General features: G+C 43.2%; 1 protein-coding gene across 2 annotated transcripts in view; it reads right to left on the reverse strand.

Annotated features, from left to right (window-relative positions):
- LOC121269222 (tumor necrosis factor receptor superfamily member 16-like) overlaps positions 1 to 27,326 on the reverse strand; it is a 179,560-nt gene that overhangs the window by 115,157 nt on the left and 37,077 nt on the right. For both annotated transcript variants that reach the window (XM_041173766.1, XM_041173765.1), the window contains exon 3: positions 6,685 to 7,050. In XM_041173766.1, the coding sequence (XP_041029700.1) occupies positions 6,685 to 7,050 (366 nt within the window). The remainder of the gene's footprint in view (positions 1 to 6,684; positions 7,051 to 27,326) is intronic.

Genomic DNA, 27,326 nt, shown 5'->3' on the forward strand with positions numbered 1-27,326 from the left:
AAGGCAACAAGTCAACCTGCATGGTTTAAATTTAAACAAAGCTTGGCAGTTAACTGTCAAATATCAGTTAACTGGTGCATTCTCCATGGCAACATATCTACCAATCAGAATCCACTTGCCAACTATTCATCACTCTCTTTACATGCAGTACAAACTGTTGTTCCCATTTCATTTGGGATTCTCGCAAATTGTCCTGATGAGTGCAAAATGAAAAGCTTTGACAACATGTCTTCTTTCAGCAATACTCAAGTTCTGTGCTACCAAATGATTAGTTTATATATCACTATATTTCAAAGAATATGATTCTATGATTTCAAATTAAGTGTTGTACAATGAAAATAACTGATTAGTTCATTATTTATTTCTTGGTATCACATTATTTTTCTCATTTTGCCAACTATAAAATACATTTTGTCCTGAGGATAATATTTCACTAATGATACTCACCAGGAAATGATCAATTATTAAAACGAAGCACAGGATTTCCTGACAGGAGAATTTATAGACCTCTTTGAATAATTTGGAAACATTTCAGTCTCACAATGTATCTGAAGTTCAGTGTGAGTCAGAAGCTAGCATGACCTTCAGTGTAGTTTATTCTCAACGTGACCCGTAGAGGTAACCCAACATTAACCTTCTACAAGTGAGGCTCCAACCTTTCGTACCTGCTCAACCCATTTTGAGGAATATCACACAGACTTACAGATTTTTTTGTGCCTTCATGTGACACATGTTGTAACTTTTTAATCTCCTCTGGCCACAAGACTAACTGTCATAAACTCTTCTTTTGGTGGCTAGAGTAGGATTTGTACAAATACCCAGGGGATTGATACAATAACGTTAAAATATTTTCAATAGCCTATGATTCATACAGTCTGTACAAAAACCAATCATTGTCATCTATTTCCTAAAATGGTATTCGCAATATATATATAAATTAGTAAATGAGAGAACTAGCTCCACTAAAGATCCGTTCTCCTTGGCTGAAACCAACACAGGTTTCTCTGTCCAATTATAAAAGAGTTTGCCTACAAATCTGACTTGCTACACGCTGTGCCCAAATTATCGACTATGTGTATATTTCATTCTGCCAGGTTACTTTCACTCCTTGATGCTGAAAGAATGTGGTGGATTTTGCAACAAAAAAAAATTATAAAATTGAAAAAGGTACCTATATCATAAATTAATTACCCCAAATTAGTTGTTAAATGCTTTCTAGTGAGAGTTTACTCCCCCACTGTAGTCAGTTTAATCTCACACACATAGGGCATACAAATGCTGTGCAAATTGTGCTCTATGTTTTAATGAGCATTGGGTTCAGTTTTCTAAACTGTTGGGACCTGTGGCATCATGATGGATTGGTTGAAGTCTGAGTGAGAAAGAAAAAGCAGGCGCTTTAAGTTCAATTCGACAAATTTTGTCAAGTTTCAAAACATAAATGGATTTAACTGAAGATTTTACAGTAGCTATTTCTTTTGTCATGTATGATTGATGGGGTGGGGTGGGTTGTAAGAGTACAACATTAAGAATTAAATTTTTATTCACTGGTGTTACTGTCATGAGCAATTAAGTGTTTAAAAATTAGGCAGCTACTCGACAACTTCTGTTGGCAGATATGTTCCGGGTTCAAGTCCCACCCCGGGACCTGAGCATAAAAATCAAGTCTGCCACTTCAGTGCAGTACTAAGGGAGTGCTGCACTCTCAGAGGTGCTGTCTTTTGGATTAGACATTAAACTGAGGCTCAGTCTACCCTCTCAGGTGAATGTAAAAGATTTTATGGCACCATTTTGAAGAAGGCAGGGGAGTTAACTCCAGTGTCCTGGCCAATATTTATCCCTCAATCAACATCACAAGAACAGATTGTCTAGTCATTGTCACTTTGTTGTTTGTGGGAACTTTCTGTGCACAAATTGGCTGCTGTGTTTCCTATATTACGATAGTGATTACACTTCAACAGTATTTCATTGGCTGTAATATAAATTAATGGGTGTAATATATGTATTATATAAATGCAAATCTTTGTCTTCATTGGGTCTCTGCTCTTTGCAGTATTGTATTAGCTCATGTATTAGTGCCTATCAATAAAATTATCAAAAGGAAGTAGTTCTTTGGTGGAAAAACCAACTACATTTTACCTTACTTTGAGAACATTACTAAATCCATGCCATTTTTAAAGTAGCTAGATTACAATTAACTTTACCCTGAAAGGAAGGGGTCTTGTGGCACATTGGTAGCACCCCTACTTCTGGGCCAGGAGGTCCAGGTTTAAGTCCTGCATCAGGACTTGGTGGCCATGGAAGATATATACATAACGTGGCCAAACAGGTAGATTACCAGCCTCTAAATCTCTCCAATACATCTGATGGAAGGCCGTAAAAGAATGGGAGGGTTTCCTAGTCAGCTGTACTGCAGAAGGCAACAGCAAACCATTGTAGTGGTTTAATTGTTTATTTTTTTAATGGTTTAAATGCAGTAAGTATAATTGTGGACCAATCCAATAAAAATCTGTGGTCGCCAATGCCATCTTAGGACGTGGTACCTGGAGAAGAAAAATCCTCAAAGGAGTTGGATTAGCTTATTAAGTCAATTTTAACATAAAATGGTTTGCTTTGGGACATTTCCTAAGTGTCATACAGAACCCATAAATACAGCTGGAAAAGTATCAAAATCTGCAGCTCCATATTATCACCTTGTTATCAGGAAGCTCAAGGATAACAGAAGATCACCAGACCACCACCAATCACTTATCTAAAACTGCTATATGTGCCCAGCAGCCAAGGTTTCCAAGTACTACCTCTCCCCAACTAGAGTACAGCTAATTACAAAGGAATGATTTCACTTCTGCCAATAGAACTGCATTGTGACCCTTTCATAAACTTATGCCTTATATTGGTATGAATAAAAGCCTTACAATTATTTTAGAAGCTTGGAAAAACACTGTCAGGACTGATTCATTATTTTTATCTTCAGTAACTCTGCATTAATTATGAAATGAAACAAGTGGCACTCCTTCAGCTTCTACAAATCATTTTATCGCTCATCATACTGAGTCTGACTTCCATGCCCAGCTCTTAAGAACATTTTTAAACCCTGAATGCTGAGGGTTAATTTAGGATGCAAGCTATAAGATGGCAACGGGTGAGTCAGCACTTGTCTCCATCTAGTTTCCTTACCACCTCACAGTTTGAGATTGTGGGGAGAAAAATCTCAGCCTAAAGATAGTTATCTAAACATACCATCTCAAAATATTATTGCACAGGACAGAAAACACTCCTGCATTCAGAAAACTATTTAGAATGTTTGATACACCATTGTCATCCAAGAACCATTTACAGTATCTCAGTCCAGTCACATTCATAGAGTGGTTGTGCTTAACCTGTCAAAGGCTACAGTAACATTTTAGCATCTGACTAAGCATGAAGTTCAATTTATTGATTTCTTCAACATAGAGAGTAGACCATCTGACTAACAGTCTCTATGGGAGCAATAGAGATAAGACTGCAAGTGCATGAGTGTGACTCTATACAGGCAATGATTTATTGAGATTCAGTACTAGTAAATGACTCATGAAGAGTGAATGTTTTACTGGAGCCCACAGATCATGTGTAATCAATGGAAGCAAATTTTAAACCAGTTTGTTCCTATAATATTTATTTCAGGTCATTTCTGCAAAAATTCTATCTTGAAAAAAAAATTCTGAGAAAACAATGCCAGAGATAATGAAAATCTCTCATCCCAAAAGGCGAATGAGGTTTGGTTTTTGTCCTTCCAATGTCAAATCAACTGATTTCAATTTGGACTGGGGCCAGTCAGAATGACTGAAGTCTTTGGGATGATGTCTTATCTTGTATGTTATAGCTGGAGTTCACAAATATGATGTGCATGCATTGCCCATGTGACTACTTGAACTGTGTGTGTTATCTCACATAAACAGGGTACCCACAATATCAAATTGGGCTAGGTTCAGATTCTCACTGGAGAGATAAAAGGCAACTGACTCTGCCTCCCAATCCCAAAATCTTTCTAAAGCCGATATACATTTTAGTACATTTTAAAATAAAGCCCCTCAAAGACCATCCCAAGATGACAACCCTGATTTGAGCACAATGCCTACATGATTATTAATTCGCATTTGATATTTCCTGGATTTGTGTTTCAAGACAATCTGTTCTAAGCCTGATCACAATTTGTAAATAAATAATGCATGATACAGACACAAGTGAATAGTACGTGAGATTATGGGAGCATCCTGAAAAGGTTCAGTTGAGTCCTGATTTGGGCCCAGCAAGTTAAATAATTTACATCATGCTCCCCAAGGAAGCACCACACAGGCCCCCTAGTGGTAGCTCTGATGTTATAGCAAGTGGAGGGGGAAACTGGTGCAGAGGCAAAAAAAAGGAGATAAATATATGTAAATATATTGAAAAATAAATAAGAATAAAAGTGAGGAGGAACAGGAGAAATAAAGGGAAAGTGATAAGTGAAAATAAGCAGAGGGGGAACAGTGATAAAGGAAGTGACGGGGAGAGAGAGAGAGAGAGAGAAAGAGAACAAAGTGCTATAAAGAGCAAATAAACAGAATTGAGAAAAAGACTGAGGGCTGGATTTGCCCATTGGAGGTCGGAAACGGGTGGCAACTGTTTCCAGGTCCTGAACATCTCTCCCCCCACCCACCCACCACCCACCCCTCACCTACCGTCAAAGGAACAGAAATGTTTCTCACACAGTGGATGAGTGGATGTAGGAGTAATGGGTGAATGGTGACAGAGAGTATATTTTTGTGCCAGCAGCAGGTTCAGGAGCACTGTAGAGCCAGAAGGAGATATTTGTTCCTGCTCCCACTTCCCCCATAAAGATAATCTTAAAAATTGTACTTAAATTTTTGGTAACTGTCTCCCGTGGTCCCTGGCTAGACCACATTCTGAATCAGAAAACTAACTGAAGAAAACTTGATGTCTGCTCCATACAGTATTAACTAATTTTACAGATGGGTCCTTAAAATGTCTTTTAGGACCCTCGTTAATATATCCCGTGACACTTGAATAATGGCCAAAATCAACATGGCATCTAACATATTTCAGGAATTCTTGGATGGAGGACATAGTCCCCCAAAACTGATTGTTTTCACCCCATTTTCTGCCTGGAAAATGGATGCAACAGTGACTAACTTCTCCCTTGTGAAATCTCTAATCTCAAATTCCAGCTGAACTAGCCTGTTATGTTCCCATACTACACTTACAGTGCAAGTTACATTACAGCACCTATTCCTCACAGTACATTAAACACCCCTCCATCTTCTTTTCACCAGTAGAAGCAAGTTCAATTTGGTGAGTTTTCTTCTAATCACAGGATACTAAGTTCCTGAATCAAATGAACCTGATTACATATCGAATAATATTCTTATACTTGAATATTTGTTCATTGAAGCTCCACAATTGTTGGTGTTTTGCAGCAAAAATGCCAGTGAGACTATGACCACTCACTGTTACTAAATTATAAATTGGACAGCAGCTTCTGGTGACCATACATGCCTAGTTAAACAAGGAAATCAGGGGTTTGATCTTTGAGTTGCCCTGTTCCTCCAAAAGCTGTGCTATACCAGCATCTCAACAAGAGACTCAACATTGAAACACAAGGAAGGGCAGTACTTATGCAGCAGATAGTCACTAAAATCACCAGAAAAAGTTAATACTTGTCCATTCTCGTGTAAATTATTTTTTAATAGTATGATAGATCTTAATTACTGTCAAACAACTCCTCTGATAATGAAAATTAACTTGCAGCCTCATTCCTCACTATTTAATTATTGTTGGTGATTTAAAAAGCAGAAAAAAAGCTTGAGCAACTTAAAAATTTTCTTTCCCTCTCTTTATTTCACTTTCTGTACATGCTTAGGCATTGAATTAACTATTCTAACTGACATTTCCTGGTTCAGGCTCTGTCTGATTGGTTAAAGAGATATACAAACGTGTTTGCCCTATTTACACAGGTCCCGATTCCTTGTAGCAGTTGTTCAGCTCAGATGTTTTTCTAATTACAGTAAGTTCAACTCAAAAGCTCAGAAAACTTGTGGGCAAGCGTGAGCAGAAAGAACGGCTCTTGGGGGAGAATTTTCACATCGGTATCAAGGGTGGGCCCGGAACGCCGAAGCGTGAAATGACGCGCGGTGACATCGGGCGTGCATCCCGATGTCACCGCGCGTCATTCAGACCTATCGTTCGGCGGGCGCATGCCAGAGGCGGCTGCGCACCCGCCGAACTATCAAAGGCCCATTAAGGCCATGGAGGAACCAATTACCGTCCAACCTTAAGGCTGACGGGCAGGCGAAGAGCCCAGGGGGCCTTCACGTTTTTCAGGAAAACCTTATCCACGGGCGGGATGAGGTTTCCTGAAGGTTTTCTTAAATAAATAAATATTTCCTCCTCGATTCATAAACATGTCCCAGCTCATGTGACACTGTCACATGAGGGGACATGTCTAAATAATTTTTATCTTTCTTTATTTCAAACCTTCAATTTGAATTCAGGGAGATTTATGCGCTCTTTTGCGTGCATGTGTGAAAGTGCGCAGGCCTCGACTCTCCCTCCTTGATGTTCATCTACTGCTGACTGGAAAATCCAGCCCATTGATTTGATAGTTTCAGTGAATGGCACACGACAAAAAAAAAGAAAAGCAGGACTTACAGGCACACATTGCATCTTTGACAGGAGTGCATTCCGAAATTAAAATTTCATTTTCTTCACAGGCTGTGCAGGGTAGACAAGGATCAGCACTGCTCTTCTGGTCAGAAAAAGTGTCTGGAGGGCATTTCTCACAGATTGTGTTCTGCTTATAAGCACACCGTTCCAGTACCCCATATCCTTCGTCGCAGAGATCACACTGAAGGCACTGTCCGCCTACATTATCAGGATCCTCATAATATCCATCCATGCAAATACAGGATGTATCAAAGTTATCCATGCAAGGGATTTCAATGGTTCTTGTACCTAAACACATTGTGCAAGGTTTGCAGGGTTCAGTGTGGCTTGAAACATCTGAATAAGAGACACCTAGGATGAAAGAAAAATAGAAATAAGTGAAGTGCAACATACATTTTCTTTATTATTCATGCTTGCTAGATGAGCGTCACTGTCAAAGGCAGCAATTATTGACTATCTCAAGAACTGAATGGCTTGTTAGACCATTTCAGAAAGTAGTTAAGAGCAATGTACTCTGTAATTTTGTTTTAAGAGTGCATGGGCGATTTCATCAAATGCACAATTTAAAATTTTTCGTGCAACTGCACGGTAATTTAATTTAAAGGGGATGCCTTGCCTGTGGTTATTTAGGTTCCTGCAGCATGGCCACACAGTTTAGAGGGACATTGCTTAAGAGTCAACCACATCAAACAAGGTTGGAGTCACAAAAAGATTGACCGAGCAATGATGGCAGGTTCCCTTCCTAACAGGACATTTCTCCTTCAGGTACCATGCCCTTAGAGGGTGTTGGTGAACACAGACTGCCATTGGATTGGTCCATGATTATACTTGCCAAAGTACTGCAGTGGTTTGCTGTTGCCTTCTGCAGTATGGCTGACCAGGAAACTCCTCCTGCTCTTGCTGCCTGACCACAGGCATATTGGAAGGATTTGTAGGCTGACAATCAACCTGATTGCCATGTTATGAACGCACCTTCCATGGCCAGCAAGTCCTGAAGTAGGACCTGAACCTGGAGCTTCTGGCCCAGAGGTAGGGACACTATCACGGCATCATAAGACCTCTGATTTATAGAATATTAGTGAATCAATTGAGATTTTACGACATCCTGATAGCCTCACAGTCTTTGTTTTTTAATGATACTTACATCCTCTGAATGTTTTAGATCAGCCCTCTGGATTACCGGTCCAGTCACATAACAATCTTGTAAAATTTAAAGATGTTCAGACAAGCTAATTAGTGATTGGCCTCTTCCCTTCACTGAAGGAACACGCATTGGCTTGAGAAGTGGAAAGCTGGTACGGTCCAGCAATACCAATTACCTCCATCCTCTTGTGAACTTTGCATGCAGCATTGATAACAGATTCACTAAATAGCCCAGGGCACACACAACCAGCTAAGGGAAGACCCTTGAAGATAAGACAAAATATTCTTTGAGAGGGAGTTTTAGGAACTCGATTCTCATGATTTCCCACCCATTAAAAGGAATAGATTGAAAATGGTAGAGAAGGCAGGGGGAGGGGGTCATTCATTGACATTCTCAATAATTGCTTCCTACCAGAAGCTGATTTTGTAAAATTATTCCCAAATACATTTTTGGAAAGAAAAAGATAATTAATGAAAATTAATGCGCTTAACATCTATTTGCTGACTGTCCAAACAGAAGGTTTACAAGATCTAAAGCCAGTTAACAATGGGTGTAATTTCTGTGGCAAATTATTAATTGCTGAGTTAGTGTTATCTTACATTACAATAAGAGACTTCATGTGGAAATGGGCCATCAATCAAAATGGGTAGAGAGGTGAAAGTTAGAACTTAATAAGAGGTTTGCGGTGATTCATTTTGAGAGTACAAAAGGTGCAAATGCTCAATGGAAAGTTACTATACGTGTCACTCAGAGGCACAGAATACATAAATCCATGGACAGAATTTTCTGGCTGGCGGGGGGTGGGGAGCAGAGCAGGAGCAGGCACGGGTGGGCACTGACCACCATTTTACCCGGGCGGGCCAATTAAGACCCACCCAGTGTGAATCGTGGCTCCCGAGGACAGCGGGAGTGGGCCGGCGGCAGTGGGACTGCAATGGCCGCCGGGTCCAGTGGTCACCCTGGCGGCCTGTTTTAAAAAGTTGCCACAACCTTTCCAAGGCCATGAATCACGGCCAGAGGAAGGGCTTCCCAGAGTGCCCCTGGTGAGCAGGCCAGGCAGGAGGGTGGAGCAGGGGGGCCCTGTGCCCCTCATTTTTCCAATGATCGCCTTGCTGCCCTCCTCGAGGAGGTGGCAGCATGGTGGGTTCCCCAGGACGGGAGGAGGAGGCTCCCCCCACATGACCAAACGTGCCTGGGAGGAGGTGGCGGAGATCGTGAGCTCCCGTGATGTGGTGCGGTGCACCTGGGTCTATTGCCGCAAGCGCTTCAATGACCTGTTGCGCTCAGGGAGCCATGTTGGCACTGGTCACTTAACCCAGCAGGTAGGCTTTCCACGTGGTATCCCCCCTGCCCCCCAAGTCTGAGTGTAGTGACTGCATTGAATCATTGACGGCATTTGTCCTTCGCTGGGTTTCCAGCAGATATTGCCCATGCTGAGGTCACCCTGAGAGGGTGATGAAGAGATGGGTTCTGTACCTGCAGCTTGTGATACCCTGACACCCATGTGACTGGTTTGGGGGCAACCTGGAGGAGCTGCACCTAGGCACAGAACTGGAACTCTAGGACATGTCAAAGTCAGAGTGATGACATGCTGGGAGGGGAGCTTCAAGATGGCATTGGCACCGATCGATCTGCTGTGCTCTGTGCTCCATGTGCTTGCACCTCCTTGCTATGGAAGGTTAGACCATGTGGTGCCTAATGTGATGTAGGCAGCATTTGGGCAAGGGGATGGGGAGCAGGCCAAGCATCTTTGTGTGAGTGTTCGGCAGTAGCTGGGTAAGAAGACATTGGAGCCTTGATATGTCCCACTCTGGTTGGGGTGGGCCGTTCGCGAAGAGAGCCCAGGTACAATTAGCACTAATCAATGCTCTTCTCTCCTTTTCAGGAGAAGAATGCACATAATGTCGCTGAGCGGGTGAGGGCTGGCAGTGGCCCAGCACAGTTAGCAATTTTCAGCCGGTTTGAGCAGGAGGCCCTGGATTTGGAGAGGTGCCATGTGCCCAGGTCCACCGGTGTCAGTGAGGCTGGGGTGCCATGGGCAGGTATGGATGCCCAGCACTGAGGTCACCATTGTTCTCCCAGCAGCCAGGGCAGTGCTGAATGTTCAGTGATTGAAGTTGGCAACATGGCTTGACCAATGTTCATGGAAGGATGGGTGCATAATGATCCGGGGGACAGAGATGCTCATTGTCATTGTCTCCACGTTAACTGATCCAATGTCCTTATACTTCCTTTCAGCATCAGCGGAGCAGAGCCGGGAGGAGGAGCAGCAGAGACCCCCTCTCACACCTGAGGGCTCTGAAGTCTCACCAGTGTCACATCATCTCTGCCAGGCAGGCATCAGCGCAGATACTAGCACCTCGGTGGGAATTAGAACATTGGCTAGTTTCCTGGGGAACAGCAGTGAGGGCACTTCACAGTCACTGGAGGAGCTGGCGGAGACAGAGAGTGCCCATGGTGCCAGCGGCTGGAGGGCTGCAGGGAACCAGGCACATGCTCAGTCGGTGCCTGATGATGTGCCTCTGGAGTCGTCCATCACGCAGCAGGGGCAGGAAATGTGGCCGGGTGTGCGGGAGCATCTGGGGGAGATACATGAGGCTATGCTTGGCTTGGTCTCCATGGTGGAAGAGTCTACGCGAACTTTCACTGAAGCAATGAGCCTCATGTCTGAGCCCCATGCATCCTCCATGGAGAGACTGGCGACTCTCGTGGAGAGGCTCCTCCAGGAGACCCATCAGGTCTTCCTGGGGATGCACTCTGACCAGCAAGTCCTCACATCGACATTGACCTCAGCTGGTCAGTGCCAGTGTGGGAGATGGTCTGGGCACCAAGTTTCCCAGCTCGGTGCCCATCCATCCACGGTGAGCAGGGAGGTCCGAAGCAACCTCACGTCGGTGCTCCGGATGAGGGCAGCAGCTCCTCCGCTCCTCTCTCAGTGACTGTCACATCCAGTGAGGCTGCGACAACTGGGGAGATGCCAGCTGTGGAACTGGCAGCTCCCTCCCAGGCGGGGCCAGCACAGGTTCCACGGGCCAGGAGACGACCGCCAAGGTCATCAAGGCCAACAGGACAGCAGAGTGAGCAGGCTGGCTCAGATACCACTCCCAGTGAAGGGTCAGCACCAAAATGTAGCACCCGTAAACGTAAACATAAGGCACCTTAGGCACACCACGGGTTTATCACTGGTGCTTTTGTGTTGGCCCGCAATGAGGTCTTTGTGAGATGGTGTGATCTTTAACACCTTTTTCATTTTGTTTCATTAAGTTTCTTTGGTTGCAGTATTAAATTCAGACATGTCACCATGGCTGAGGTCACCTCTTTTGTTCTGGTGGATGGTTTCCAATAAGGTAATGAGTGTTTTGTGGGACATTCAGCTTTATTAACAAGGACCTTAGTTAATGTTCCTAACCAGGCAGATTTTGCACTTAGGTCTCGAATATGGAGCATACTGCCCAGGCTTGTCCTGGAGGTCCATACTTGGTGTGCCAGCTGAAGGTTTGTTGGATTAAAGCCTCCCAGGTGTCCCTGCCTCCCTGGAGTATGCCCGGGTCAGCGTCTACCCCCTCAGCATTTCCCTGTGTGTGCTCATCCTCGGACTCACTGCTGGACTCATCATGTGCAGCTGCAGCCAAAGCGCCTATGTCTTCATTGTCCATAGCGCAAGATTGTGGAGAGTGCAGCATGCAACCACTATCAGCGACACACGATCTGGGGGGTACTGGAGTGAAACCCCAAGCAGTCCAGGCATCGGAAGCCCATCTTGAGAAGACCAATGGCTCTCTCCATCACAGCCCTTGTGAAGACATGGCCCCTATTGTACCGCTGCTCAGTTTCTGTTCTTAGATGGCGGACAGGCATCATAAGCCACCTTCTGAGGGGATAGCCCTTGTCACCCAGCAGCCATCCATCCAGCCGGGCTGGAGCACTGAAGAGCCCCGGCACCTGGGAGTGTCTGAGGATGAAGGCGTTGTGGGAGCTGCCTGGGTACCTTGCACAGACTTGTAGATTCTGCATCCTGTGATCACATACTATCTGCATGTTCATGGAGTGGAAGCCCTTCCTGTTGACGAAGGCACCAGGCTTACCTGCTGGTGCCTTGATGGCCACATGTGTGCAGCCTAGAGCACCCTGGATGCGGGAGAAGCCAGCAATGGCCGCGAAGCCTCTGGCGACCCCACTGAGCCCTCTTATTCCGCCCGTGGATGAGGTTTGTACAAATGTGTCCTACTTGCCTGCCCATTGTGCCCATGTGCCAACCCGAAGATTGCACAGGCGCCGAAAAATTGTGGTCGATTGGTGCCTCAAGGGCCTTGAGTGGCGCGTAAATTAACAGCGAGCGTGCATCGGAGATCTCGCGTGCTAGCCCAACGAAATATCGCAACGGCGCGCGGTGACATCGGGAGGCTCGCCTGATGTCACCACATGTCATTTTATGAGAAAATTCTGCCCCATGAATTTGTGAAAACAGTAGCCAAATAAAACAACAATAACACTTTGGATTTTGTAAATAAGGGCCTGGAATACAAAAACAAAGTAATGGTTAGGCTATAGTCAGAGGACCAAATGCTCTTTAGGGTACCACGGAATTGAAGAACCTCAGAGGCTGTACCATGTAGATTAACCAGCATAATACCAAGGGTGGGGACTTGACATATTGGGACTACAGGAATAAAGAGAGGGGTTAGAAAATTATTTTTATGCCTTGCCATAGGGAATAGGTGAGGCTGAGTTAACTGCATTTTTAAGAGAAAAGTAAATATATATTTTAAATACATGAAGATACAGAATTATGTGGTGAAAGCAAGGCAATTAGATGAGTAATAAAAACAGAAAGTGTTGGAAAAACTCAGATGGTCTGGCAGCGTACATGGAGAGAGAAACAGAGTTAATGTTTCACTTTCAATGTGGCTCTTCTTCAACACAGTTAGATGAGCTTTTGGTAGATCTAGCAAAGAGCTAGCAAATATATTGAGCCTAATGACCTCCTCCAAATGGCGCAGGAGTTGGCAATGTGCCCGCCAACAATCAACAGGTCTATAAAGGCCATTAAAAATCTGATTGAATTAAATCTTTCGCTGCACGTCTAACGTTGGCAGGCAGGGGAAAAAGGCAAGCGGCCTTTGCACTTTTTGCGAAACCTCTTCCACGGGAGGGATGAGGTTTGGACCATCATTAAAAAAAAATAAAAAATTTTTCATTCTAATTTCTAACACGTCCCAGCTCATGTCACAGAGTCACATGGTAGAGTCACATGGCAGAGTCACATGAGGGGACATTTTTTTTTTTAACATTTTTAAATTCTTTATTTTTAATTTTTTATATCTCCAGCTCCCTGAGGCAACTCTGTAGGGAGCTTTTCTTATGCGCAACTACTCGTATGCACGAAGTTCCCCGCTTGCCCTCCTCCCCCTCCCCACGCTGAACATTGCAGCACATGTTTCACACTGGGTGGGCCTTCTCTGGCCCGCCAGCATGAAATCGGCTTCCTGACCACTCCCGCTTTCCCCCGCTCGACGAGGGCAAAATCCTGGCCCTGCTCTCATTGAGCATGCTGTAATCACAGCGAACAATTGAGCTGACTCATCACTAGGCTGGATTCACCTTCTATTAATCTACAATTTGACATGCAGGGGACTTTCACTTCTCAAATAAATAGAGCTGGAAAATTTAGACTGCAGCAATTCAATCTACAATCACCATGATGATTCATCCATATGTCCGAATGTTTGAGATCATCCCTTCCTGAATGTGTGAATGCCTGATTTAGTGTTTGGAACAATGGCTGTAGTTAATCTGACCTTGTATATCATACTTGAGTTGGACACATAAAACAAATTAATAAAACCAATTTTCAGGAAAAGCTCTGAAAATTATGTTTGATTCATAAGGGATTCTTACAGCCACACAATGCAGAAGGTTTTCAGCCCCACCAGTCCAGCGCCAGATCTGGGTGGGAAGGCCAGTATATAATTCACTGAGCCACCCAGCAACCAATGGCTGGAATCCAGGAATTCAGGAGAGAATTCTTTATCCTGAGAGTCCTTCAATGTGGAACCCACTACCACAAGGAGTAAGTGAGGCGAATAGCATAGATGCATTTAAGGGAAGCTCGATAAATACACAAGAGAAAGGAATATAAGAACATACTGATATAGTGAGATGAAGTTGGATGGTTCACTGGAGCATAAACATGAAATCAAATTGGGCTGAATTGACCTGTTCCTGTGCTGTGAATTTGAAGTAATTCTTCTTTGAAAAACAGTGCCTTTTACATTATTAATGCTGGATAGATATCTTGTTACCCAGTGTCAACAGCATTTACTACCAGGTCTTGTCAAGAGATGTACATTCCACTGACCTGCACAGTACCAGTAATGTAAGAAGGCTGGGGACTTCCATTGCTTTGGTTCTAAACAGCACCCAATGTATTACTGTAGGGCAGAATTAAAGAACCTAGCGCAGATTGTAATCTTTATTTACAAAGCAAAATTTTTAAAAACATAATACTTATTTAAATACAGCCCAACTCAGAAGCCAGGCAAAATTTCTCTCTAATGGGAAGGTCAGTGCTCCCACCTCCCACAGCTAAAGTAACTAACTCTAGCTGGATATATTCCAGGTGGATAGTGCCTACTGGAAGACGGATCATTTTAAGGGCTGGACCTCATCAACATAAGGCCTGTGAGCTGAAAATGAGTGCCCTGGGGTAACCCACCAGCTTTGGGCCATTGTAATAGTAGACGGCCAAGCTTCAAACTGGGTACCAAGAAAAGGCAGGTCTGGGGAGGAGTGAGGTTCTATTCATGGGATGAGGGGGTCCTACTGCAAAAGCAAGCCAGGTTGGTTTTGTGGAGTGGAAAGGAGCATTTCTGTTCCTCCCAGGACACAAAAACAATCAATGAAGACTTATCTACTGGGTTCCTCATTGCATCAACTATCAGCTGAAACTATGTGGAGTCTTTACAGAGCTAATCCAGCTGTTGAGGACCAGACTGACAGTCAGGGTCCAGGTGTGAACTTTAGGACCCTGGTTTACAGGTTAAAAGGACCTATCACCCAATGAGACAGAGATTCTAGTTGCAGCGCCAGGCCCTTGAGAAGTTAGTGTCAGCTATATTGTTGGCTGGAATAGGGCAGTTCATTGTATCCCACCATTTTGAGTCCACATTATTCTTCATAAGTTATCCAATTAAAAATCTGAAATTAAATCTAAATCTAATCAGAAGTTGTCAAAACGCTTCTGGCTGAAATTGAAAGAAAGTATTGGCAGACTCGGAATTTCGTATCAGAATTGGCTGCCGAGTTTTGTATTTTGCTGGCTGCTACCCATCAGAAAGGTTTTGTTATATCTGGACATCAATGCCAAGAGTTAATTGCAATACATTTTATGGATGGATGAACAGATAACATAATTGCCACTAACTGGTGCACATAAAATTGTTTTACAAGGAGCTTTGGCTCTTTGAGATTTTACCATATTTCTAAAATCTATCCAAATACACAAGAGTTAAAATATTTTATTAGTTCCCAAATAACCTATTAACAAATGTTATCAGTTATTTTAACAAACGTGTGCACATTTATCTTTGTTCATTTTATATGACAGAAGAACAAGCTGGGCTTCAAATGAATTACAACTTAAACAAATTTTGGCTTCGCACTTAGTGAAGGCAACATTACAATTGTTTCACTGCAAAATTCAAGGCACCTCAATGGAAATAATGCACAAAAATATTGCATTAAATCACTATTTTTCTTGTTTTAACAGGAGCTTTTTTAAAATTCATTCATGGGATGTGGGCATCAGTAGCTAAACCAGCATTTAAACCAGCCTATCCCTAATTGCGTTTGTTCAGAGAGCATTTTAAGAGCCAATCACATTGCATGTGCAACATTGCATGTTGGCCAGACCAGGTAAGGACGGCAGGTTTCCTTAGTCACATTAGTGAAGCAGATGGGTTTTTACAACATTTGACACTGGTTTCATGGTCCTCATCAGACTTTTAGTTCCAGATTTTTAATAAACTCAAATCCCACCATTTCCTGTGGCAGGATTTGCACCTGAGTCCCCAGAGCATTACCCTGGGTCACTAGTTCAGCAACAATACCACTACACCATCGCCTCCCTGTCCACCCTTCAGAACAAATTTGTCTACTAAGAAACAGAGAGGATTTGTGGCAGCACATTGAACATTTGCACAGTGACTTCATGGGCAATCATTTCTACTCTTTGGTCACAAAACAGGTTACATTGTTCTCCTGGTGTTACTGTCATTGGCTCAAGTGTAAATGTCTCCTGACAGTTTTGACTTCCGAAGCATGTAAGAGGAGCTAAACAGGATGGAAATTGACTGAAAGGCTTCTCAATTTCAACTTCTAAAAACACACCAACACCAATGAAGCAAAATAAGACACACTATACAATAAAGAGTATTCCACTGTTCCTTAGGTAAAGAGACCAAAACTGTACACAGTATTCCAGATGTGATCTCACCAGTCTTATAAAATTGCAGGAATACTGCTTTACACTTTATATTCCAATTCCTCCAAAGTAAAGGCTAACATTCCACTTGCCTTCCTAACTATTTACTGGACCTGCATGTTAACGTTCTGTGATTCGTCTACAAGGACACCTAGGTACCTCTGAATGCCAACATTTCTCACCATCTTACTATTTAAAAATATTTTGCTTTTTCATTTTTCCTACAAAATTCAATGCCCTGGTTTAATGAAGGATTTCAAGAAGTGAGAATGTTTTGTTACGTGAAGGATTTCAGGTAACCAAAGGATGAGAAAGTTGGAGTCATTTTACAGATTTGCTCTCCCAACACTCAGCCCTGAAGATGCAGGTGCATCTATCACAGAATGTCTATAATGGAGAAGGAGGCCATTCAGCCCATTGGTTCTCTGAATGAGCAATTCACCTAGTGCTATTCTTCAGCCTTCTCCCCATAACACTGAGCAAACTCACTTCAAATATCTGTCCAAAGCTCCCTGCGTTTTTTCATGATGCCACAATGGGGAGACCCACATTCAACAATCTACAAACCCACACTCCCCCATTCCCTATCCATAACCTCACCCTGAAGCAATCACATTCACCACCCTCTGGCCCATTATTTTGAGTTTTAATTTTTTTGTTTTGCTCATCAAGGAATTTCTCGAATATAAACCAGGCAGCAGAGCCCAGATTTTCATCCTCAAGAGGATTACTGGTATGTTTCCAACTCTGATTTACCATCTAATACAATTAGGCACAGTATGGAAAATCCTGCTGTCAGCTTATTAAAGTCACAGGTATGAGATTGGCTTTCATCTATGTGTTTCTCAACAGGACTGATAAATGATGGTGAAAACTGTTTCCAAAACAAATCCAATCCCTCTATTACTTCTCCCAAGAATGATGGAATCTTAAGGATAATTCAGCACTCTTATGGTCCAAGGAAACAGCCCCGAATACAATCCCAGTTCTCAGATCCATGCTCCCTGTCCCCAGCAGGAACCTGGAATTGAAGGATAAGCCCTCATACCCCACACAATACTTAATAAGATAAGATACTTAAATATTCTATTGGCCAGAAACACATCTGTAGCCCAATATCAGATATTAAAAGCCCTAATGAAGTGTTGCAAATTAATATCTGCCAAGGAACAGTCTGATCAAAGATGAGCTGGATGAAAGTGCACCTTAATAGCTGCTCTTTAACTCTGATCTATTTCAGTGCTTCTGGTCAGCTTGTGTCACCCTAACTTGGTGGAAAAATGTCCTGCTTACTCACCATAAAAGAAAATCAAATGAGACCGGAATACTGATTGGCGAATGTCCCTGCTACTCTGTGTCAGAACTAATGGAAGCTTCAGTGAATAGGAAAGCAGCTGTGATTGCTGACCTGGCTTCAGATGAATCAGCCAAACTGTGTAGCATTCAGAATCAGAGTCTACAAATTAAGTAATTGCCTTCATAAAGAGTCATGCCAGAAACACTTGGCATTTTAAGAGCTGCAATATGGCATTCAGGCCAAAATGGGAAACTGCCTCTAGTGGCATGTTCTACTGAGCACAGCTTCCTCAGGGAAAGCAAGCATTTGGCCATAATAAATGGTTGTTTGCTTTCTTACCACAATATCTATGCCAAGACCCCTGATGGAGATGGTTCTGTTTCTCACCTTCATCAACAGCCTAGTAGATGCATCACTAGTGACACTGTTTTCTTTCCTGATTGTTCATCACAAGAGGAGAAAGGAGGGAGATAAACCAAACTTGCTGGAACAGGTTATATTGCCAACTGGCACCAATCCAGCTTGTTAAGTGATGAACTGTAGTAATGTTTTAGGTTGTTAACAAATTCTGAAAATATGAGGAACCTTTAAGAAGCATAAAGCCTTAAATTTTTGCACTAATTGTTCAGAACGTTACCACAACAACTTGAAGTATCAAAGTGTTGTGTTGTATCACCATTCTTAGGCTGGAAATTCTCGATCCTCCTAGCTCATCATTTTTTAACACAAATATTACTATTCATTAAAGAGGGAGAATAGGCAATGTGATTCTCAGACACAGCCTACCACCAGTCCGGCTTGCTAGTTATTGTTATTCAACTGTTCTCATTTTTGCATCCAAGAAGGAAGCTACACCCCTGACTTACGATAGTCTAATTGTAGATATTGGGTAGGGTTTTGCCCATGGTGGGGGTGCTCGGTGGGGGTGGGCTGGAAGCCGACTGCCATCCGCAATTGGCTCCACACAGGCCAATTAAGGCCCGCCCAGTGTGGAACGCGAGCAGCAGTGCTGCACGCTGCTTGTGCAGACGGGGGAAGGAGGGAGAGGCAGGCCTAGCGCGCAGTTTGTGCATGCGCGAGAAAGAGCGCTTCAATCTCCCTGAGGCACAGAGCTGCCTCAGGGAGATTGAAGCACTGTATAAAAAAAATGAAGAGAATAAAAATTTAATAAAACATGCCCCCTCATGCGACTCTGTCACATGAGCTGGGACATGTTATTAATTGAAAAATAAAGCTTTTATTTAATGTTTATTTGCTTTAGGAAACCTCATCCCGCTCGTGGATGAGATTGTTAATGGCCTTAATAGGCCTTTCAATTATCGGCGGGTGCGCTGCCAACTCCAGTGCATGCCCGATGAACAAAATATCGTGAGACTGCACGATGACATCAGGACGCACACCCGGCAGCATCACACGCCATTTTACACTCAGGCGTGTCAGGTGCACACCTGCATGCCAAGCATAATATTCTGCCCACACTATTCCTTGTGGCTTGGGAGGCGAGTATGTGTCCAAAGCTTAGAGTAGCTATGTCTCTGATTCCCTCAAAGTTAAATAAAGGTACTAATCAGATCCTTGATACTCCACTTATTGTTATTCAACCATATGCATTATCCACTCATTGCTTCTTAGAATCATAGAAATGTAAGCATGGAAGAAGGCCATTCAGACCCTTGTGTCTGCACTGGTTGACAAGGAGCCATTCTCGTGGCCCTTGACTTTGTAGGCTACGACATTTCAAGTGCATATCCAAGTATTTCTTAAATGTTTTGAGAGTTTCTGCCTCTACCACACTTTCAAGCAGCAAATTGCAGTCCCCACCACTCTGGGGGGGGGGAGAAAAAAAATCCCCTTTGAACTTCGTTAAATTTGAATTTCACATTCAGAATCATGGAATACAGATTCTAGGACTATCAAATTACAGTCCAAACCAAAGATAGTATTATCCAGAATACCATCTCCTGTACATTTATACAGTAAATTGCATGAGCAACATGAGCATAACAAACTGTGCTATGATACAGAAGTAATATTGGTTTAGAATCCTAAATGGGTACATTAAAATTCATCTACCATGAAAATAATGCCAATTTCTCAGATTAAACTTATGAATGTTGTCTTTAGTACACTATGCCCCTTACAGATATGTAGAATGACACAGCAGAGAGAGAACATTCAGCCAACAAAGCTGGCCTGTCCTTGCTTTCCCCATAGCCCTGTATTTTTTCCCCTCCAAGTATTTGTCCAATTTCCTTTTGAAAGTTAGTATTAAATTTTCTTACATCACTTTTTCAGGAAATGCACAACAACTCGTTGCCTTAAAAAATGTTTCTTCATGGCACCACTCATTCTTTTGCCAATCACCATAAATCTGTATCCTGATTGCCTTCTCTTCTTCAATGAAAACAGTTCCTCCCTTTATCAAAACCCTACATGATTTTGAACACCTTCATCAAATCTCTTCTTAACATTCTTGGCTATCAGGGGAACAACAGCTTCTCCAGGCTCTCTGTATGCCTTCATCCCTCATCCCTGTTGTTCATTCAGTTAATCTCTTCGGCACCTTCTTGAAAACTTTCCTAAAATGTGATGTCCCAGTACTGAACGCAACAATCCAGCTTTGTATATCTTTCAGATTGAATCACCTACATTGTAATGAAATAGTCAAAATTAAAACATGATGTACCTGCTTCTGTTTGCCTAATAATGTTTCAAATTTATCCTCACTATTATAGAACCAATGATGTTTAAGCAAATTTCTCACCTTTATAGGTCTTGGTGATTGCTTTTCAACCAGATTGCAGGTTGAATTGTCTTTTTTAAAGGTTGCACATAAGTTTCAATGTAGTTCAGTCACTAACAACAGTTTTACACTGGTTTTGCACTAATGCACAGGTATACCAATAGGTATCCAAATAAAAAGACCCAAGAAGCTCATGTTTATCTTCCACCAGAGGCCACCATAAGTGCAACACCTTCTTAAAGGTGCAACAGCATTTTAAGAAATAATGTAATTACTTAATGAGGGCAATTTTCAAGTTACTGCCATATTGATATGCTGTCACTAAGAGTCAGCTACCCACTATAAAACGTGCCCAATTTTCCTTTAAAACGATTTTAGCTGCTTGATCCACAATGCTAGTTTTACGCACCAGTAACTGCCAATGATTCTTGGCTGTAGAATGTGGCTATATGTTTTTCTGGATTGTTATGAAATGTACCCAGGAATATAGTCCAATTAGGTTATGTTGAATCTGCAAGAGAGAGAGGTGGTGAAAACTTTGTTTGAGAAATGTTGTCTATACTGTAATTTTGGTTTGCAGGAGGTTGGACAGGAATCCAATATATAGGAAAATCTTCTATCACATGAAATCATACTGCGCTTGAGAAGCACATGGTCTCTGGTATAAAAACAGAACACAACTCTGCTGGCTATTATTCCAAAAAATGTCCCACTGAGGCATATGACCAATATAATCGATTGATGCTCCGTTAATCCTGATATTAGACAAAGCTAAACAAAAGCTACAGCCAACTAGCTCAGAGCTAATTATGATTGTATACATGACAGTTACCGGAATGAGATCATATCATTTGAGAACTCTAGTCTGAAAAATTTCTACTGATTTTATATTTCATCAGCATTAAGCCTCTGATTCGTCATTCAAATACATCATGGGTGATCTGTATCTTAACTCCATCTATTTGCCTCAGTTCTGCAACCCTTAAAACCCTTGCCTAATAAAAACCTTTTTGATGTATTCAATTGCCTTAGCCTCAGAACGTTTAAGAAAGAGAGTTCCAGATTTCTACTACACTTTGTGTAAAGAAGTGCTTTGTGACATCACCACTGAACATCCTAGCTCTAATTCTGAAAGGGTGCTGAATAGTAATTCTTTGCCATGAACAAAAATTGACCGTAATGGAGAGGGTTTTGAAGGAGGCGGAGATATGTGGACAAGCATGAAGAGGTCAAAGTGTCAGGGAAAGATCCACCAGCAATGGAGACCTCAGATGTCTGAAGTCGCATTTGATGATGTGGCTAAGGGTTTGGTGTTAAAATGGAGAGTGAGGCACAGGAATCTGAAGGAGGAGACTGGGCAGATATCCATAGGCTGGGTCCAAGGGAGATGAAGTGAACCATACCCAGCTGGGAGAAGGATCAGAAAAGATGTGAGAAAGACAGAGGAATGGAGAAGAGTTTTAAAGATGATCCCTAGAATAGCAGGGGTGGTTGGAAGAAATCCAAGAGAGGAGTATCAAACATATTGAACTGCTGGATAATAGATATAGAGGCTGCAGTAGACCAGCTTGGAAAGGGTTAATCGGGGCGCCCATAATCCTGGGGCTTTGATTAGTCAGGTTATGTCCGATTTTAACATTGCTCTCCTTCATTCTATGATTGCAAATTTGAGTTTTTATGACTTTAACTTTTATTTGTCAAACATGACTGAGATTCTTAAATTGCTTTGGCTTAAAGTAACTAATCAGTCCCTAATTACTCATTGCAGTTGTGTGTAAGGAAATGCTTTAAGCAGATAGTTTGTTTGAGTGAGTGAATAAATAAGGAAGTGGAATGTATAATTAGAATGTATTAAGAGTGATGAGTTTGAATAAACAAGTATGACATATCTTTGCAATGAAATGTTGCACAACAGGATGAGAAAGGCAAACTTGAAGTTGATAGATTCCTAAACATAAATAGTAAGTAACTAATATTTTGGTTCACAGGTTTGCATGGTTGAACAACTGACAGCACTGCATGATATGGTAACTAATACTGTCGGATGTAAAAGGCCATATTACCCCAGGGAGGGTGGAAATGGAAGCATGCAGATCCCAGATGCAAAGGTTCCACACCACCCCCACCACCCACCACCCCCCTACCCAACCCCGCCATTCCCAGTGCCAGCTATTTTGATCAGTGTGGGAAAGGGGTCAGGTTGCAAGCACCCATGCAGCATTCTCACCCTGGCTGGCTTCACTGCAGTGTGGACATTTTAGACTCCCTGCTTTTTTCATGGAGTTGGCTCTGTTTGGGTAGGCGAAATGGTTCATGACAGCTCAGAAATGTCATGACCCATGAGGGAATGCTAGTCTGGAATCAGGAACCTTTTGACAGATAAGTTCAAAAAGTGTTGACAACTTTGTGTCATAACATAATACTATATGATAAGTTAAAACAAGTTTTTTAATACAGTGATTGATGATAGAACTTCGTTTTGAAAGGTAAATGACTTTTAAATTGACCAGCATTGTGAAAGCAGAAAATTGTGCAGATGCGTTAGAGTACATTACAATTGGATAACGTGTTCTTCTGCATTGAACAGCATCAATATTCAGATTTGACTGTGTCAGTTGCTCCCTGCAATTTAATCTTTGAATTGATTTAAATTCAGACATCTGTTCCCCTGCTTTTAATCTTGAAGAGATGGCTGAGGTCTTCCACTGATTTCAAAAGGTTTTAATGTATGCCAGAGACTTTGTTTGTATAGCTGTGCAATAGAATCACATTGTGAATGCTTGGCTGAGCTCCAGCCCACAGGGATTATTGACACAAATGTCAAATAGACTGGCAGTTTTATATGATTGCTTAAGAGAATTAGGCTTTTCGAAGTGGTTTTTGAATAAGTGTTTGGTTTTCTTAACACTTTTATGAGCATCTCAAAGATTTCCCAATATTGTTATAAGACTTAAGAGTTCTGTACATAGTGAATACTGGGTGAGTGGTGATGGAGCTTGGGGGGTGAGTGAGTAAGCATTTTGGGGGGGAATGGCAGGGCATGGGACATAGAAGAGCATGGGGCATGCAGGGTGAGTGGGATGAGGATTAGAAAGCCTCACACTTATCCACAGAGTTGGGTCAATGTCCCAGCAAAGGGAGACAGACCTTCTAACCTGCCTCCATCAACAGCCATCCACATCTGTTCCTCCCTCTGTTCTGCTTCTGTGGCCCCGACTCTAGCTTGGCCAGCTCTGAGGGGGGAAAATGTGGTGGGTAGACATGGCCACCCAGGAGGCAGGATCATGACATCATGAAATGCCCCAACGCGTCATTCCCACTTCAAGGGCGAAAATGCTGCCCAAATTATAAGAGTGCTACAGTGTTAATTCAGCAAAAGGGAAGCATTCTCTTAAATATGGCATCCTTGCGTCAGGTAACAAAATGCACAGAAAGCCTGAGAGACAAAGGGAAGCTGTTGCAGCAGGATACCGAGGGCGGGATTTTTCGGCCCTGTCGTGGTGGGACCCACCGCGGGAGATTTGGCAGCCCAGCCAAAAGTCCATTGACTTTCTTCGGGACCAGATGATCCAGGCAGACGGTGGGGGCGGAAAGCCCCACCCTGAGTGTCATGGGCCAGGATTTTCTAGTCAGCGAGCTGGGGGCGGGGCCCGCTCACTGACTCGTAAAATGACGCGCGGTGATGTCGAGCAGACTTCCCGACGTCACCACGCCCCATTTAAATGTTCAGGTGGGCGGGGCAGACTTCCCGACGTCACCGCGCCCCATTTAAATGTTCAGGTGGGCGGGGGCTCCGCAGAATCAGCTGTGCGCCCGCCGACCTGTCAATGGCCAATTGAGACTATTGACAGAGTCACTAAAGTAATTAATGGACCTGCCCGTCCAACCTTAAGTTTGCCGGGCAGGCTGGGAGCCCTGGCGGGCATTAGAAAAAGCATTAAACCCTCATCCACGGGCGGGATGAGGCTTCATGTAGGTTTTTAAAAATTTAAGTAAAGTGTTTTTAAAAGTTATGGACATGTCCCAGCTCATGTGACAGTGTCATCTGAGGGGACGTGTCAGGGAATTTTTTTCTATTTTTAAAATTTTTTTACAGTAGATCCGATCTCTCTGAGGCAGCACTTAGCCTCAGGGAGAGGAGTGCGCTCTATCATGCGCATGCGCGAAAAAGTGCACACTTGACTCTCGGCTCAGGGAATCCCCCCACCACCCGCACAGGGAGCGCATAGCGCTTCTGTGCGGATGTCACGCTGGGCGGGCCTTAATTGGCTCGCCTACGTAAAATGGCAGCATGCCCCCCACTCAACTTCCCCACTGATAGGGGGAAAATCCTGGCCATGAACTCAGAATGTCATGAACAGAGATAAGAAAAGACAAAGTAGGAGGGTCGGAACCTAGTCTGGGAGCCACAGTGAATCCTGCACAGAGAAACACATTGACAGTCCACCTGCTTGGGATAAGCACAACTATTGGGTTGTGTAAATTAGAATTGCTTCATGACACAATGTTCTCTTACAGCTATGGATAAAATTGCATGCTTTGCTGATACACATGAGCTCTGTCACAAATGAAGGTTGAATGGTTTTCTAAAAATGTAAACTGTGAGAGACCTGAACCCAAATAATATTTAAAAGTGTCGTGCATGATAACTTAAGAGGAGCTCTTAGACCATAGGTCTCTATGACCTCCTTGTATAACCCAGATCTCTAACATCCTTCCCGACACAGACATTTCTGATCTCCTCACAGACCCTGAAACTGTGACTATCAACCATTCCTGTTTCAAAACGTATCCATAAGGCCAGATTTTCCCTTCGTTGGGTGGGCACGGCGGGTGGTCCCAGGAGCAGCTGTGAAACGGACCACCGCTTGCGATCGGGCCCTGACCGTAATTTCACGCCAGCATGAAAGGCATGCTGACACTCTCAGTGCGGCCAGGGTGGGAGTGGGAGGAGGGCGAGCACTGTAATCTGCGCATGCGCAGGCGAGCGTGCACTGACAGCTCCGTGAGGGCACAGAGCTGCCTCAGCCAGCTACTGGACACCGACCAGCATAGATTTAAAAGATGAAACAAACATGTCCCCGCATGTGACTCAGTCACATGAGGAGGGACATGCTTGAAGCAAGGTTGACAAATTTTTACAGGTTTTATATTTGCCGTTGGAAACCTCATCCCGCCTGTGGATGAGTTTTCGTAAAAAAACGCAAAGGCCGCCGGGCCTATTCGCCTGCCTGCCAGCCAAACAGTTGAGCGGGCACCGAAGGATGCAAATTAAGAGGCCTTTTAATTGTCGGCGAGCGTGCTGCCGACTCCCGCGCCACCCCCGCCAACCGAAAGATCACGAGATGGTTTCGGGACACTCGCCCAACGACATCATGCGTGATTTTGCGCCCAATCGGGTTGGGCGCGCGCCCACCCGATGAAAAGTAAAATCCTGCCCATAGTATCCATACTGGGGAGCTGGAGTGTTTCAGTGGGTAGGTCTCTTGCCTCTGAGCCAGAAGGACCCAGGGTTCCTGTCCCATTGCAGGAATTGTTGGCTACAAACGAACCCAGGCACTGGTGCAGGTAACTGCGCATGAATCAGTGCCAGTCCCCAGCCCACATAAATGGGGAGGGTTAGAGGGGAAAAGCATCCGGCTGTAAAAGCACCCAATCCAAAAATGATGGCTGATATGAAGCTGATCATGTAACATGGGAAAAGCCAAAGGAGGAACCGATCAACCTACTACAGTATCCATACTGACCCTCAAAATCCACTTCCTATGCACACAAGCCATTTCCCAAAAGAAGCATATACAAGCATTAGCAAGGGTAGAGAGCAGGACAGGCAGAATGATCCTATGTGTGATGGGGATGAGCTTTGGGAAAAGGCTAGAGAAGCTCAAGCTCCACGGTCCTGAAAAAAATTAGAATTAAGAGGAAAACTCATCTTTTTAAATCAGTGAAAAAATATATTGCGAAGAACTTAACTCAAAGACCAATCACCATTTGAAATGAGGAGCGGAGGCAAAAACATTAGGCAGGTTAAAAATGCAGCTCCCTGTTTTGATGAGAATGAGTAAGGGAACTATGGAAATGAACTTTGATTAGTTTGACAGCCATTTACTTGTCCTTGGCTTTTCTTATTTTCTTCAAACTGCAGCAATAATATTCCCACTGGGGAATTCAGCTCATAAGCTCTCTGACAACCAGGAGAGCATTCACTGCTTCAATCTCATGTGTCATCTTCCAGTAACCAGCACTCTGACATACTCTTTGAATAAGCACAAGGACACTGAACAATGCAATTCTTGGCAGCAAGAAAGCATGAGTAATGAATGCATGTTTGGAAGTTGGGGGCAGCGTACTGAGGTTTATAAGATAAAGTTATGACTCTGCAAAGAAACAAGCAAAGATTTTTTAAAAGTACAACTTAAAAAATGCAGAGCCCTAGTTAACATTTGCAAGTCAAAGAACAGGTTAACAATTTGAATGGGAGGTTATCAGTTCGCATTAAAAACATATAGAAAATGCAAGGTGAGAAAAATCTATTCACCCTATAATTTCCATTAAATCCAGAGTCTATGGCCAGAATTTTCCAGTCGTCAGGCAGCTCAGTGGGTGTGGAAGGGGGTGGTCGCAGAGCTGACCATCACCCAGGATCGGCTCCACACCGCAATTTCACCCGGGCGGTACAATTAAGGCCCGCCCTGCGTAGATCGCGAGCAGTAGCGCTGAGCGATACCTGTGCGGGTGAGGGGAGGAGGGAGAGTCCAGCACCCTTTCACACACACGCGTGCAAGAGAGTGTTTCAATCTCCCTGAGGCACGGAGAATGAAGCACTTTTTTAAAAAAAATATAAGGACATTAAAAATGTAATAAAACATGTCCCCTCATGTGACTGTGTCACATAAGATGGGACATGTTTTTATTTTCAAAATAAAGTTTTTATTTCATCAGTATTAGCTTTAGGAAACTT

Source organism: Carcharodon carcharias, chromosome 23, assembly GCF_017639515.1.
Source record: "Carcharodon carcharias isolate sCarCar2 chromosome 23, sCarCar2.pri, whole genome shotgun sequence".
NCBI classification, from domain to species: Eukaryota; Metazoa; Chordata; class Chondrichthyes; order Lamniformes; family Lamnidae; genus Carcharodon; species Carcharodon carcharias.